Source organism: Schistocerca serialis, chromosome 8 (assembly GCF_023864345.2).
Source record: "Schistocerca serialis cubense isolate TAMUIC-IGC-003099 chromosome 8, iqSchSeri2.2, whole genome shotgun sequence".
Lineage (NCBI taxonomy): Eukaryota > Metazoa > Arthropoda > Insecta > Orthoptera > Acrididae > Schistocerca > Schistocerca serialis.
This window is the reverse complement of record NC_064645.1, coordinates 187,261,528-187,278,680: the sequence shown is the minus strand read 5'-3', so window position 1 is coordinate 187,278,680 and position 17,153 is coordinate 187,261,528. Positions and strand designations below refer to the sequence as shown.

Here is a 17,153-nt window from a genome sequence, read left to right as displayed (position 1 = left end):
TCCGTGAGGACGCCGTCGCCTCTAGGTTGTTGTGCCCTCGTCAGAAAGGTGTCAACACATTGGACCTGTAGAGGACAGGGTTATACCTTTACGTGACTAACGAACTCTCCAAGTAGCTACAGACCGATCAAGGTGGTGCAGTAATTAAGAGACTATACTTTGTAAGGTAGAACGAGTAGATCCAAGCCACTGGAAATAAATAACGCCTCTTTTTGTAATATTAGCCACTACGACTGAAGGCACCGTGAGTCCTATAATATAGTAAAAAAAGACTTACTCCCCTTTGGTCACTTTTTGCGTTTTTTTGGATTAACACTTTCGACGTTTTTTTACAAATAATCTTAAAAATCATACCTAATTATCGCAGTTCATCACCAGGCTACCATTCCGTTACGAGTTTTAAGCAGGGGTGAACATTCTGTTAAGAGCTTACTGACGAAATGTGATCTCCAGTAGTTATATATGAATCTGACGACGATTTGTAGCAAAGGTCCAAATCGGAAATCGGAATAAATATGAAAAAACAAGATATTTACACTTGGCAACAACTCAACAGGTTCAGGACACTTATGTCGGTATGTCTTGAGCTGATAAGCGAAATACACACTCATCGCCCCCCATCCGTACATACAGCGAGCAGATGGTTTACTTTTTAAAGCACACCAGCCTCCCGCAGAAAGCCGGCCGAAGTGGCCGTGCGGTTAAAGGCGCTGCAGTCTGGAACCGCAAGACCGCTACGGTCGCAGGTTCGAATCCTGCCTCGGGCATGGATGTTTGTGATGTCCTTAGGTTAGTTAGGTTTAACTAGTTCTAAGTTCTAGGGGACTAATGACCTAAGCAGTTGAGTCCCATAGTGCTCAGAGCCATTTGAACCATTTGAACCTCCCGCAGAAGCGTAAAACCAATTTTTCATACACATCATAGTTCTTGCGTTAACGTCTGAGAAGTTTTGCAGTTTATACATTGTTTCTAGCTATCTATTCCCTGGAATTGCTCAATCTTGTTAGTTCAATTCGAAGAGCAAAGGACGACAGTAGACTAACGTTTAGTTCCTCCGCCATTAGAGGCACTAGACGCGGAGCGTTTACTAAAGTAGGTAAGGATGTGACAGGTAGTTCCCATAGGACATTCACTTGAAGCGATTTCACAGAACTGTGAGAAACAAAAAACGCGATATCCGGATAGCGACTTTAACTTCTCGCTTTCTGAAAGCAAACCCTTTGCCAACAAGTGCACCAGCTAGCTTATAATGTGCCTTATAAGGCGATCCATGTGTCATCCTTTTCCCTATACTTTATAATTTTTCTTCTATCTTAAATTCACCTTTGCGGGCAAAACAAAATCGGTAGTTTGAACCACGTGTTTCCGCGTCAGCCGCCGACAACGTAACCCTAAAGAGACTAGGGCAGAGTACGACTGTCGGTCACAATCGCTGTGTTAACTGGTAGTCGCACTGCTTCCTTCGCGTGTTGTATAATTAATTGCAGTTTCCAATGTGTCCACACAGAACGACAAAAGACAGCGGGAGACCATTTGCATTTGTAATCCCTACATTAACATGTGCATCTGAAACGGTGCCAGAATCCGCACGTGGTAGGACTACAGTATGTTTAGCTCAGACCTACATGGTTCTGCTTTTTTTGTCAAGGCGGGGGACTACTTACGGTCTGGATTCTACAAACGACTCGCTATGAACCGTACGAAAGCTACCAACCACGAAATTTGCTCTATTGGCGTTTTTATTTTTGACCATTTTAACTGTGGGGGACCAGTTGTCTTCTGCCATCTAAACCACAAATAAATTAAACAGATAAATAACACAGATAAATTATCTGGGAGTAGGCATTAGGAGTGGTTTAAAATGGAATGACCATATAAAATTAATCGTCGGTAAAGCAGATGCCAGACTCAGATTCATTGGGAGAATCCTAAGGAAATGCAGTCCAAAAACAAAGGAAGTAGGTTATAGTACACATGTTCGCCGACTGCATGAACACTGTTCACCGGTGTGGGATCCGTACCAGATAGGGTTGACAGAAGAGATAGAGAAGATCCAACGGAGATCAGCGCGCTTCCTTACAGGATGATTTAGTAATTGCGAAAGCGTTACGGAGATAAACTCTATGGAAGACTCTGCAAGAAAGACGCTCAGTAGCTCGGTACGGGCTTTTGTTGAAGTTTCGAGAACATACCTTCACCAAGGAGTCAAGCAGTATATTGCTCCCTCCTACGTATATCTCGCGAAGAGACCATGAGGATAAAATCAGAGAGCTTAGAGCCCACACAGAGGCATACCGACAATCTTTCTTTCCACGAACAATACGAGACTGGAATAGAAAAAATAAAATGTTCAGATGTGTGTGAAATCTTGTGGGACTTAACTGCTAAGGTCATCAGTCCCTAAGCTTACACACTACTTAATATAAATTATCCTAAGGACAAACACACACACCCATGCCCGAGGGAGGACTCGAATCTCCGCCGGGACCAGCAGCACAGTCCATGACTGCAGCACCCTAGACCGCTCGGGACTGGAATAGAAGGGAAAACCGATAGAGGTACTCAAGGCACCCTCCGCCACACACCGTCAGGTAGCTTGCGGAGTATGGATGTAGATGTAGATGTAGATTCCCGAAAAAAAGATCGCAGTGACGCAATGATTCAGCATGTTTTTCTTTGGCCTCTATCTCGTCCCCTTTTCTCTACTGAATATAGACGCATAAAGCAAGATAAAGGGTGGTAAAAAAGGAAGGTTTTGATTGACAGAATACGTCCTCAGGTTTCAACGAATCGTGAATTTGGTAACTGAGAGAAACGTGGACGGAAAAAACTGTAGAGGCAAAACAAAGTTTGAGTATAACAAGCAAGTTCAAATGGATGTAGGGTAGAGTAGTTACGTAGAACCGAGAAAATCAAAACAGGAGTTCGACAAGGAGATGGACTGTCCCCAATTGTCTTTAACTTGATCTTAGATAAAATAGTAAAAACATGGGAAAACACATTGAAAAACAGGGGCACAAAGGGTATAAGCATGGGCCAAGGAAAGAACAAATTTGAAGTGAAATGTTTAGCCTTTGCGGATGATATGGCATTGATAACTGAAAACCGAACAGACGCAACAGTTATGCTTGATCTGTTACACGAGATTGCTGAAAAGACTGGGCGAAAAAGATCCTATGAAAAAACCGAGTATATAGAACACAAACATAATACAGAAAAGTTTATGAAAACAAAGTATGGAAAAATTAAAAGAGTTGATAGATTCAAATTCCTGGGAGAGTGGATCCAAGCCAATGGACTGGATAACACAACAAATAAAGAAAAAATAAAAAAGTTGGAATTTGCATATAAATTAACAGAAAACTACTACAATAAGAAATCAATATCCATACAAGCAAAGATTAAACATTACAATTGAGTTATTAGGACACAAGAAACATATGGATCAGTTTGCCTAACATTGAATAAGAAAGGCGAATTAAGAGAACTAGGAAAAAGAGAGAGAAAAATATTAAGAAAAATTCTAGGTCTTGAGAAAAACAAGGGAAATAGGTGGATTAAAAGGAGAAATGAAGACCTATACAGAAATACAGAAAAGATCACAGACACAAAGAGGGAGAGACGGCTAAAATTTTATGGACATTTAAAAAGAATGGAAGAAACACGGATTACAAAGAAAATTTTTAATTACGTTAGTAAGCTGAAAAAAACTGTAGCATGGGTAGAAGCAGTAAAGAAAGACGCCAACAAAATAGGTGTTACAGAAGAAATAATACGTGACAGGAATAACTTTAGGCTACTTATAGAAAACGCAAACTATGAAGAAGATGCGCCAAAACCTCGACCCAAAAGAGTGTGGACAGATGAGCAGAGACGAGCAGTTGGCGAGAAAATGAAGAAGTACTGGGAAGAACGGAAGAAAAAGAAACACCATAAGCCTTAAGTTGTATGCGGTCCATAGCTGGCTAAATTCATAAATAAAAAAAAAAGAGACGAGGAGACTTCCGCAGGCCTATGGAGAGCTGTTCCAAACCAGTCTCTCGACTGTGGATCACGTCGACAACCAAGAAAAATAGCAAGAGCAATACTTTTTTTTAACGGACGCTCTCTTGACACTGCACTGTAAGGCGACAATATTTTTTTTGCGAAGGGAACGTAATCGTCGCCTTTTTTTAAATACCTGATTCATCCTTTTGAAACCTCAAGCATCGCTAACACCACTGTTATGTTGTTGCCGAAGCTACCGAGCAGAAATTTTCAGCCTGCTAACAGAATAGAGCGGGATGACTAAGTTACATTTAATAGGAAAGCCACCGGACCGGATGCCCCGTACCGCCGCCACGTAACGTCGTATAGAAAAGCATTCCAGGTACCCTTTGGGAAATGCGAAGAAGAGGCCGGCTGCTCCGCAAACAAACAAAGCGGTGACGGTGGAGGCAAAAATTTTGGGCAGTGGACCATCGCCGGCGGCGGGTCTTCTTACGGCGGTGCGCGGCGACCGCCCGTGACGCGCCGGTGTCAACGCTTTTCTGCTCTGCCGTGGCACGTTCCACTCGGCTGTCCCCATTACGATAGCGCAGGTGGCGATTACGCCAGCGCGGTGCGTCGCCGCCACCGGACAGGAGTGGCGACCAGTCGTTACGTGAACCACCAGGCAGCGGTCAACGGCTGGACAGTCCTCAAACTGAAAATGTGTACTTCCGGGCTGCTCACTTTGTATTTCACTGCCGAATGCGGTGAAATCAGTGTCGGTGGCTTTCTTTCCACAGGAAGAAAGTCTCAGGAAGATAATCCATTCGTACTTCAAGTGTATCCATTGTAACACCCCACCCGTCACTTATCCGGTTTTGGTGTGTGTTCACCCCAGGTAACTGACTAGCAGATCAACAGAGAGTGCAAAACTGCCGCAATGTCGGATAACGCAAAGAAAGTAATAAGGCCCTGTGACTCCTGATTGAACTGCGGTGGCAGTGTTGATATTAATTGGTTCAGAATTGATCCCCTTTAATTATAAAGGGGTGCACACTGATGTTATATTCAGCTATTGAACACCAGATGCAAATGTTGAACATAAAATTAATTAAGAAAGTGACTTGGGATTTCAACTACTTGATTGAAAACAGATGCAGTCGATTAGCACAGATTTATTTTAACTCACGACCTTCAATCATCACATTACATGACTCTCCTAACAGGCAGTTTGCTTGGAGTAAAGTGCGATAAATCAAATGTAATTCCTATCGACTGACCCAGGCGTAATGCGAAATGCGAGAAGAATTCTACAATACACGGCCCATGAATCCCTCGTGGAAACATTGCCAACGTGATCCAGCAAATTAATCAGTGGCCGGAGCGAGCGCAATATCACGGAATTCAGCGTGGCGGAGGGGTGTCGTTGTGTGGACGTCGGCCGACCTCGTGGTGCTGCAAGGCTGAGCTCGTCTATTCACTCCTAGCTATCTTGCTCAGTAATAGCTGAACCAAAACTTCCTATATCCAAGCTCAATCGTTCCATTTGCTAAGTCCTAAACTGTAGAGATGCTCACTCTTTCTCAGGCAAGCTGATTAAAGAACGCCACGTCTGCACTCTAGGAAAGCTGGGAACGCAAGAACTCTATGGAGACTTCTCACAGTCTGCTCTTCGCCTTGGTTTCCCCTCCAGCAAAATGACTTTCGCCAATTGCAGCCCAAGTCGCGTTAATTATGCGTCGCTTCCCAGCACCGACCAATGCCTGCTCTGGGAAGTGAACAAATTCCCACAAAATTTCCCTTCCTCTCAACTTCTGTTATTTAGCTCCTCCCAGGCCACCCATCAGGGTTAGTGTCTGCACACCAAGTTTTCTGGAATTCTGACTCCCAGGAGAGTACTTTAAATTCCTTGGTCCTACGTTCCCATCGGAGGCTGGCGTATTTCATTCTGTCGCTCTTCACCTGATTTGCTTCAGACTCTGCGGACCGTGAATTCAGTGTGAAGTTGCTATAGTCACGAACATGCATATTTTGAACTCTGTTGACCGCTCCACCGTAGCTTTGCGTGGCTTTCTCGCATGTTCCACAGAAAACGGGATGATGGACATTTATCAACAGGCGTACAAGTTCTCCGTCTGTTTCACGGTACACCAGCATGGAGTCGGAGTCAACCACCCACTCACTGTCACTCATCTTAAGGCGGCTGGAGGCTGCGCCCCATTACCACTTTCTCAGAGCTTGAGCCACCCTAAGCTGCCTATTGTCGCTTCCCTTAGCCGCTCCCCCGGCGGCCACAGTCAATTCTGAGTACTTCCCTGGGGTAAACTAGCCTCCAGTAAATCGACACGTTTCCACAAAGTTTTCATGTCATGTGAATTACTTTAAAACCATCACCCAACATTAATTATTCCAATACGTCCATACTATACCCTCTACAAGATGCATTGTGCCTTGTCAGTCATTTTTGTTCAGCCCTACTGTTCGCTCAACGTGAGTTAGGTGATCTTTAATGACTTCATGCAAGGGGCATAGTTCTTGCCATCTTACACCACATCTACCTGGGGCCACTCACTGATTTTGCGGGGTGGTTGACGTACAACCGGGTGCCAGATTGCACATAAAACCCAGAATATGTTGTCGTGTAGCCCTGTGAACTGACTTGAAAAACGGCAATGTCCACAGCATGGTCTTCATGACGATGTCGAGCAAAGAGTAACACTCCACTACCGAAGATGTTGAAACAGTTATCTTAGTTTATGTTTACGGCAACCTGAAGGACTAGGTCATCGTCGTCATTCAGTGAACACCCCAAAAACATCACAGAACCACCTCCGGCGTTAGCTGCACTCTCCACCCACTGTGGGGTGAACGACTTAGTTAGTTAGTTCAAAAATGGTTCAAATGGCTCTGAGCACTATGGGACTTAACATCTGAGGTCATCAGTCCCCTAGAAGTAAGAACTACTTATACCTAACTAACCTAAGGACATCACACACCTCCGTGCCTGAGGCAGGATTTGAACCTGTAACCGTAGCAGTCGCGCGGTTCCGGATTGATACGCCTCGAACCGCTCGGCCACTGCGGCCGGCAGTTATTTAGTTGCTTACATGGTTGCTTACATGTTCCATATGTCATTTGATCAGTGCTTTTAAGGAAACTGTGTGGAGAAATTCAGACTACAGTATATTTATCGTTAGCGTTAACATTAAACAGAGCATTATTTTTAAGTCCCACTCATGTAACTACACTTAAAAACAAGCCTTTATTCAGGCTACCAGTTTCTAAATAGAAATTTGTTCATGGAATAAGGAGTTGTTCAGGAGAAATGATTTTACGTTGCGTTTAAAATCTGCTTAGCTACCTACAGACATTTCATGTTACTGGGCAAATTATCAACACTTTTGGTGCTGCATAATGAACTCCTTTCTGAGCCACCGACAGCTTTAATAATGGGTAATAAAGGCTGTATTTCCCTCTAGTACTGTAGATATGGACCTCTCGGTTCTTCTCAAATTGTGATGGATTGTTCATGACGAATTTCATTATTGAAATATATCTAATGTGACAGAGCAGTTAGAATGCCTAGCTCGCTGAAGATGTGCCTACATGACGTCTATGCTGAACACCATATATTATTCCCACTGCTTGCTTTTGGTCAATCAATACTTTCTAAGTGGTGAGTTACCCCATAAAATTTTTCATAACACATTATTGAGTGTAAATATGCAAAATATGTCAGGAGTTTTATTCTTTTGCTTGCAAGATTAGGAATTATACGAAGTGCAAAAGTGGCCGCACTTAATTGTTTGAAAAGCTCAGTAATATGCTTCTTCCTGTTCAACGTCTCATCAGTATGTACATCTAAATGTTTGGAGCATTCGACCATGTTTACTGACGCCTGCTCATGTACTCCACCAGTTGTTGGTATATCTCTATTTGTTGCACATAACTAATTAAAGTACGTTTTTTCAAAATTTGGGAAAAGTTTATGTAGTGAACGCCATTTAATAATTCTTTGGAAAACATCTTTTATTTTATTTTCTGTTACTTTATCTCTAGTGGGATTTATTTCAACACTAGTATTGTCTGCACCGAGTAACAGTTCTGCTTTTGAATGTTAAGTGGAATGCAATTCACACGTGTAACGAATATGGGTGGACCCATATTTGAAACCTGTAGGACTCCCTTTGTGATTATTCCCATTCAGTAAAATTTTCTGCCCATCAAACCCTGTTTGCATTATTCAGTAGAACTTTTTGCGTTCTGTCTATTAAGTATGATACAAATCGGCTGTGTGTAAAGCCATCAATCCATAAAACTTCTGTTTTTACGAGAGAGTATACTGCCTCGGAAAGATCACAAAAAAATTTTGGGACGTCGGTGCACTCGAAGCTCTGCACCATTCGAAAAGGGACAAAGTCGCGACGCGTTGAAGAATATAACACACCTTCAGTCAGCCACAGCGTTGTTCTAAGTTGTTTGGGCCGTTGGAGACAAACAGCTTTCTGTGAAGCTGCGACAGATGACCTTTTGCTGGATACCCGACTACACATGAACACTGCAAGTATTTCCTTTCATAGTGCTCGCTCAGAAAGTGAACGATATGGTCCTGCTTTCACTAGCAGAGGTGATTTCTGTTGGTTTGAAACCGACAGTCACCGAAAAGGCTTGTTATCCTTTTACGACCACTGTTCTTGCACCGAGTTAAATGGCTGCAAACGGTACGCGATTCATTGTAGATACGTTGGAGAGATCACATTCATCAGATCGGGCAACTTCGTTCTCCGAATGGTGGTGGGCCCGTCGAAAAACGATAACTACTTACCACCATTTTCTGACATCTCCGTGTCTATCTTTCTGCATCGACACCATATGTCCGATTATCAAATATACACCAAATAAATGTCTTGACTTACGTCAGCGTAGGAGTGTTACATGGCCGCCTGGTACCAGTTCTACACCACACTGTTCTTTTGTTTTATTTATCCACTGACTGGTTTAGCTGCCATCCTGTCCTCTCTTCTTGTCAGAGTTTTTCAAACATTCATTTCTTCACCAATTCTGCGAAGACCATTCTGACTCCTTATCTTATGATTAACTTTCAACATCCTTCTGTAGTAGTACATCTCAGGCGCTCCGATTCTATGCTTTCTGGTTTTTCCACGCTATATACAGCGCTCTCAAACGACCAGTCTCCTCTTTTATGCGGGTTAACTTAGTTCTCGTGTAGTAATGAGGGCGCTCTTGTCAGCACCATAATTGATCTGGTAAGTCTCATAATGGAGGTGTCTTCAGATCTTGTACACGGGAAAGTAGCGAGAGATGAGCTAGATGTGGTGTATGAAAACGTTTCGTCCAGGTCAGTCCGGGGTGCCCAACGAACAACCATGGTCTGTTTCATCTGATTTGATTTGCGAAAGTGCAGTACGCACCTACTGCTCGAATGGTTCGAATAGCTCTGAGCACTATGGGACTTAACATCTGAGGTCATAAGTCCCCTAGAACTTAGAACTACTTAAACCTAACTAACCTCCTGCCCGAGGCAGGATTCGAACCTGCGACCGTAGCAGTCGCGTGGTTCCGGACAGAAGCACCTAGAACCGCTCGGCCACCGCGACCGGTGCACCTACTGCAAAGAACTCTTTTGTACTTCTCGTATCACAAGAATGTTTTTAAATGAAAGTGTTCGCTATGAGAACTGCTGTCGGCTAAGTGCTGCTTCGTCTCTTTGTTGCAGATCCGACACCGGTTCGGCTGTTACGACGAGATCACAGAAGTGGACAGGCGGCGTGTCCGCCACTGCAACTGGGTACGTTTCCTACGCGCCGTCCACGAGTACACGGAAGACGTCAACCTCATCGGCACCAAGATAAAAGGTAGGTCCTGCAGAGCGCTAATCCGTGGCGCCATCATCACAAACCTTTGACAACTTTATGGGTGCCGTGATTGTCATGCTACAACATATGGACTCCAGAAACTGTTTTTGTGTGATTATTCTAGGATGTTATCGTTGTTGAAAGTCAAAGTCATTTTTACTCGTTAGATAAATGAAAACTCTCTCCAAGACAAATGATAATGTATAGTCCCAATGAAAATAAACATTTCTTGGCGTCAAATAATGGGGTTGACATTATCTTGTGTAGAGAAGTGGGAAGGGTAAATAAAAAGAAAGACAGCTAGTCTTTTACAAGTAAGCAGTTTGAAGCAACTCTGTACTACACTGCCTGACAGAACGGGAGCACCCAGGGAGACGTCGAATGTCACACGTAAAGGATGTAAACGATTAGAGTTGCAATTCTCTGTGACAGGTAGAAAGTCTACCCGAGTGTATTAGTGCTGTTACCAGGTCAGGTGGAATATACAAGGGCTGCGAACAGCACCAGATGTTGATTGAGTACTGTGAAAGACACGGAGATGTCGCATACTGGTGTGAGACAGCGTTATCGAAACCTGACAGAGTTTGAAAGCGAACTCACTGTGGGACTCCATTTGGCCGCTGCTCGAATCGTGCTATATCCAGCTTTGAGGGGTATTCTAACGTGACAGTGGTCCGATGTTGCACTGCTTGAGAGCGTGAAGGCAGACGTACTCGTCGTCAATGGTCCGGTCGACCACGCCTCGACTGCAAGGGAGGCTTGACGTATTGTGCACTATGCACATAGTAGCCCCATCACACCTGCGGCTGCCATCCGAGAACAAGTAACGGACTCTATTCAACTTTTTTTGTGTCATCCCGCACCATTAATGGGGACTAACAGCAGACGGACTGGGCAATTACAGTGCGATGCACGGGCTGCTTTTAACACCAAAACACACAATTCTGCACAAGCACAGCGAAAAACCAGTCCAGAGTTGCAAATTTTACTTTTTGTTTATTCACTCGATGACTAGTTTCGGGCCGAGACCCAGTTTGAAATCATCATAACATTGTGAAAAACTGTATTTCCGAATATGTGAAAACCGCGTCAAAAATGTGCAGTGAACATCTACAGCGCGTACAGATTACGCTGTCACTGTTAGATGCACGTTTTTGACTTGTTTTTCACATCTTCGAAAGTGCCATTTTTGACTATGTTGCTATGATCTGAAAATCGGTCTCTGACAGAAACTAACCCTTGAGTGAAAATTTGCAACTTTGTACTTGTTTTTCGTTGTACTGTTTCACAGAAGTCGATGACCCACAACTATTCCAGAATACTGGAAGTTGGTACCAACTTCTGCGTTTGGAGTGATGCCGTGACAGGGATGCATGGACTGTTGGTGAACGGCGTCACAACGTGGTCAGCGGTGACTGGCAGCTCTGGGCTACCTGGATAACCACGGCCGATATGACGGCGACTTGGAGAGGTGTCCCAATGTTACAATGTTTTGGAGAGGCTCAGAGGTGTTACTCCAAGCGTGCGTTGGCAGACATCGGGTATGACTTCAGGTTAAGGCTATAGTGTGTGAGGGAACTACGACGGGACAACGCAAAGTCAGAGACGTCCTGCGTCCTGATGCGTTACCTCTCAAGCAATAGGATCGTGGTTCCGTTTTTCAACAGAAAAATGCTAGTTGTCTCCCTCTAGAACGTGTCTGTATGCTCTGCGTCATGTTGAGACACTCCTGAGATCTGCAAGATCCCCAGATCTGCCCCCGACAGATGCGTCGGACCAGCAGAGGATACGAAGGCTTTAAGAGACCCAACCGAATCAGTGGATGCGCCGAGACCACTATGGGTGCAACAGCATGTTGATAATTGGGCTCACACTGCCAAGTTCCTTAACTGAACTCGGTTTTGTAATCACTGAAATAGGAACAGATAACCGTGGAGTTTTTCATCTTTTCCTTCTCCGTACCTCCCCCCTTCCCTCTCCCCCGCCTCCGGTCCCGCTCTGTGCTTCACTTTTTTGTTGGGCATTACAAAAAGTACAAATACAAATTGTAAACCGTAAAAGTTTCAGTATAGTGAAATGTTTAAATACGCTGAATAACAGTTACGTTTTTACCGTAACTCCTATTGATATCAACTGAGACTACAAGTGTACTGCAACCAGCCTACGCGTTTCAGAGTTTTAACACTTCATTATGAGGTGGATTTATGCGAATTAATGCGACATCAGTGAGTCATAAATGCGACTTTGGCGTAACCAGTGCCTGTAACTAGTAGCAGAAGACATAAACAAAATACTCTTTTAGTACAAGGCTCAACATTTTGTAGATGTCTTTTGTTGCAACCGTCAAAGAAAAAATAAGTGTGAAAATACATTCATTGGTTACAGCCGCCTTTTCTTCTGTCGTTTTCGCATCACATACATTTTACTAACACTCAAGTAAGCAATTATTGTGCATCAGTTCATTGTTTACAAAGAGTATGTGTTGTAAACGTGACATAAAAAGGAACCTGTAACCACTGGAGTAATTTTTACATCTACATTTTTATTCGTATATGCACTCAAAGACGTCCACAAGTTCGCTTCAGTAGCTGCGAGGTCACTGTGGCAGATTACCAGTCGAAGGGACCCGGGTTCGATATCTGGCCGGGTCGAAGATTTTCTCCACTAGGTAACTGGTTGTTTTGTTATCCTTACTTTCTTGTCGTCTCCATTACACAATCGTATAGTCTTTCCATTACTGAGATGGCTTGAATGGCCATAAACCGAAGGCCAATGAATTCCTATTAAAGAAATAGATCCCCGCAATACTTTGAGCCATATACGAAAAGAGTGTTTTGTCTTCGTCTTCTGGTCCTAAGCAGTACCACAGGTTGCGTCAAACCCGTACGCACATCACATACGTGTTTTCTGATTCCAAAATTATATGTTGTCTGAAGTTATCTTCATCGTACGAAAAATTCGGCTAAATAACCAAATATCTTGCAAAGCTTGACAAAATTACTCGAATAGGATAAAGAAAATGAGAATCTGAGAGGATGGGAAACACGTGTGATATAAATGCGAAGTACTGGCTGCAGAAAAGCGGAGTATGGCTGTGGGTTTCGTCCACAGGGGAGCCCATGTACGAGGTGGTGAAGACGATCCCCGCTAACTCGGAGCTGGTGGTCTACTTCCTGCCCGAACGGCCCGAGGAAGTATTCTTCATGCCCGCCGTGCACTACCTGCGTACCTCCATCTACCGCCGCACCATGGACACCATCCTCGAAGGTGAGTACCAACACGATATCTACAAACTAACCTGACTGCTTGCGGATACAAGCTAAAAAGTTTTAGTTTTAAACAATACAGTTTCTGTTTGTTGCATGTTTGCAAATGATCCAAAGTTGATAAGTCCACCACAGGTCAGACGAAGGGAACGCTAAATCTTGCCCTATCAGTACCTACTTTTACTTGATTTACAAAAAATCTGTCGTTTGCCGTGTTGTTCACTCAGATCGTTCGTGAGTTCATTAAAATTGTATATAACGATTATTCTCTTCTTTTCCATTTGGCCTCCCCATTTCTCTACAGGGTTCGCATTCAAATATGTCCTTTTTGTCAGTGATAGTGGCATTTCGTGGACGGATACCGTTCCTCAAGCCATCACATTCTCCGAGAATAAATCTGTGTACCCTATCTGCCTGCATTTAGTGTAGATGTCATGGTCAACTGTGATAACATTTTCGAAGTTTTTATTGGTTTGGTCCATAGGATCGTAGCGTTTCTCTCTAAGTTAAAAATACAACTAATAAACACAACAGACACTTTAGTCATCAGTAACATATTCTCCTTCACTATTTACGACATTCTATCAACGCTGTGGTAACTTTTAGACTCCATAACTCTAGAAATCAGGTGGCTTTGAGGTGAAGAACTCGTCGAGTCATGTTCCGAGCGCATTTTTACCCGTGAAGGAATTTGCTTGAAGGCTGTTCGACAGACAGCGGAAAAGATGAAGACCTGAGGGCGCAAGATCAGATGAATAAGGTAGGCGCGGAATTACTTCCCAACCGAACTCCTGCATAGTGTTTCTTGTCAGTCTAGCAGAATGCGGGCAGGGGTTATCGTGGTGCAGCATCACTTCACGCAGTCTTCCTGCTCCTTGTTCTCGGAATGCGTCTGCAAGACTGCCGGTTGCTGGCCATAAATGTCAGCAGTGATTGTTACACCTCGGGTAAGCAAACACTGAACCGACGCTGTTCCATCAGGTATACAACAATATCTTTCGTACATACTTGTTTTGTAAATAAAACTGCCTTTTCCTGCTGCTAGTTACTTTCTTTATCCCATACGCGTTTCGTCCTTCTCCTGTTCTAAAGTATCATCAGTGGGATCTATAACGATACGGTTTTGTTAGTTTTAGATTATTAAACAGTTCACTTCGCGATTTTTTTGTAAAAAAAGTAATTACTTACGATTTGCTGATCTGCGTTTCCTCACGTCTGGTCCGGAGGTCGCAATACCACTTTTATCACTGCGTTATAATCACATCTTTGTGTTCTCGCCTCCCACACATTGTTCACCATATTTCTCACTCTTTTTTGCGGTGGACTATTTTTCTTTTGTCACCCGATACAACTATTTCGTCCTACACTGTTTTTCACAAGGTAAATATTGCGACTCCATTACGTGTTTCATCTTCTTTGGTATGTTTACCTATTTGTTACCCACCTAACGAAGTATATGTTCGAGACTAACTTCTATTTTTGATGTTTATACCGTGTGTGTGTATGAGTGAAAGAGAGAGGAGGATAGAGCCGACGAGTGCTTTATTTTTTTTATTTTTTTTTTTTGGGGGGGGGGGGATGTACTGGCTGTTAGCGAGTGGTTGAAGACTTTGGTGACAGCTGATTTGACTTTTCGTTTCAGTATTCTGTGGAGGGGTTCATGGATGAGTGAGCGTAAAGATGTTGTGTTCTATTATTATTATATTGGACAGTATTAATATATAATACTTTTTGCGAACGTTATTCTATTATTTTATCTATTAGTGTAAATAACGAATTGCTTGGCATGTGTACTTGGTCATTCAACAGGATTTTCCCCTCTGCTTTGGTTTTCTGTATGTGGTAATTTTCTTGCGTGGTTAGGAGGTGTTTTTTACTGTTGATTCTAATTATTTTCATGTCATCTTCTCTAGTGGTTGGTTTGTGGTGATTTTCTCATAGGTGTTCTGCAAATATGGATGGACGAAGGTCTTTGTACGGGGAGATGCTACTTTGTGTGGGCTCAGTCATTCCTTTCTTTCCCTCACGTCGATATAAAGGCGACACAATTTCTCGTCACTAGTAATGACACAGGATAGGAGTGTTTGGTGTTGTTCACGAACCACTTGATGACGAGCAAGGAGAAAGGCAGCTAAGGCACCCGCTTACTTGTGTGATTTTGGCTTCGAGCGTGCGGTACCCGTACACCGATTTTTGAACCTTACCCATTGCAGATAAATGTCCCACGATTCTGGTATGATCACAGTTCATCACATTTACCACTTCTCGAGTATACTGCTGTCAATCATTGTGGATTAATGCGTTCAAAAGAACTTTATCATCCCTGAAGGTCGTTCTGAACGTGGAGATTCACTTAACTCAAAACTATCCTATTGAAAATGAAGGATACCATTTCCTTGCCCTGCTCTGTACAATGGCATTATCCCCGTACACGCTCAAATGTTTCTGGCTGCCTACGCCGCTGTGACCCATCTGCTGAACTCAAACAGAAAAGCATTCGGAAATGTTCCGGTTCCTCCACTTCGCACTCAAATTTCTAGCGTCCACAGCTCCATTCACTACCTTCATATGACAAAACGGCAACAGTGAGCTACAATTAGAAAACGACAATCGATAAATAAAACCATATCAACCAGAATATCAACATGTAGAACAAAACCGCTACGACCCCATGCACCAAACTAATATTTATCATGTCTGAGACAAGACGTGGGTACCATCCCGGTATTCACGTAGTGGAAAACCGCCTGAAAGCCACATCAACGCTGGCCGGCTCTCTAACCATCGTCCCGCGAGACGGTGTCGATCCCGGGCTGGCTCCCCATTCCCGTATTCCAACCGTGAGCGCGTTTGCGGTCTTGACTATTCCGCCGGGTTAATGGTTATCAGCCAATGCTCGAACAAATCTTGTTTATAGGCTGTCCTGTTTCGACTATCTCGGTCAAGAAGTACTGTGGGCTATTGAAAATAAGTAAGAGGTCAAATCAGTAAAAGATATTTGTTTGAACATTGATTAATAACCTATATAGTAAAAAATGTGTTTTTACAACACCAATGCGCTGGGATGAAGCGCATACCATGCGAACGTGCATTTTTTTCTTTCTTTTATATAGATCATCAGTCTTATGATTGGTATGATAGAGCCCGCCACGACTTCTTCTCCTGCACCTAACTCTTCTTATCACTCTTATATCCGTTATTACTTATAAACTGTTTGTCGGTATATTCCAGTCTCTGTCTCCTCGCACAATTTTACCCTCTATGGCTCCGTCTAGCACCACTGCAACTATGCTCTTATGTCTTTAACAAGTCCTGAAGTCCTGCTCTTAGTCAGCATTCCTCGTATATACCTCTCTTGTCTCTTCTGGTTCACACACAATCCATGTTTCACTTCTACATAAAGTTGTTCTCCAGACGTACATTCTTTGCCTGTGTCAGTCTGCTTCTGAAATACTCCTTGCTTTGTCCGATATACTTTATTTTGCTTCCAAGGAAGCATACTTGCTTCATTTCGTTTACCGTGTTTCCCCTAAATAAATTTCCCATCAACCGAATGGTTAACTTGAATACCACAGTGGTTTACTAGTCACGATCCCTTTGGATTGTGCTCTTGCCTTCCTCCTAACTTTGAACTACCTTACCCAGACTGCTATAGAGTTATAGTTTAACGTCGACTTTGATCCACGAACAATTTTGAAATTTTTTACACCAATAGGTAAAGGAGATGACTCCTGGAAGTGGTCAGGAGATGAAATCCCAGACGTTTGTATTCATCGTATGGCACTTAACCACTGGGCCACGTTCGGCAGAAAAAAATAGATATGGCGTGATTCGGAAGCAGTAGGAGAAGCGTTTGGTCAACACACCGGTCTCCCGGCAGTTCTCGGCTTTCTAGATCTATAGTCCGATTAAATTTACTAGATAGTTCACATCTGTCATTTGCCGCCACCGTATTGCTACAGCGGCTGCCGTCTACTGCTCCGGTATGGGCGACACACAAACACTGCGGGTCTCTTGGTAAATGCTGTTAGTGCGTCATGTT

At 43.4% G+C, this 17,153-nt stretch overlaps 1 protein-coding gene across 1 annotated transcript in view; it reads left to right on the top strand.

The window, feature by feature from the left end:
• The window catches only part of LOC126416244 (zinc finger and SCAN domain-containing protein 22-like), a 768,818-nt gene that overhangs the window by 417,863 nt on the left and 333,802 nt on the right, over positions 1-17,153 (top strand). The window contains exons 2-3 of the mRNA XM_050083860.1: positions 9,707-9,845; positions 12,957-13,112. Coding sequence (XP_049939817.1) covers positions 9,707-9,845; positions 12,957-13,112 — 295 coding nt within the window. The remainder of the gene's footprint in view (positions 1-9,706; positions 9,846-12,956; positions 13,113-17,153) is intronic.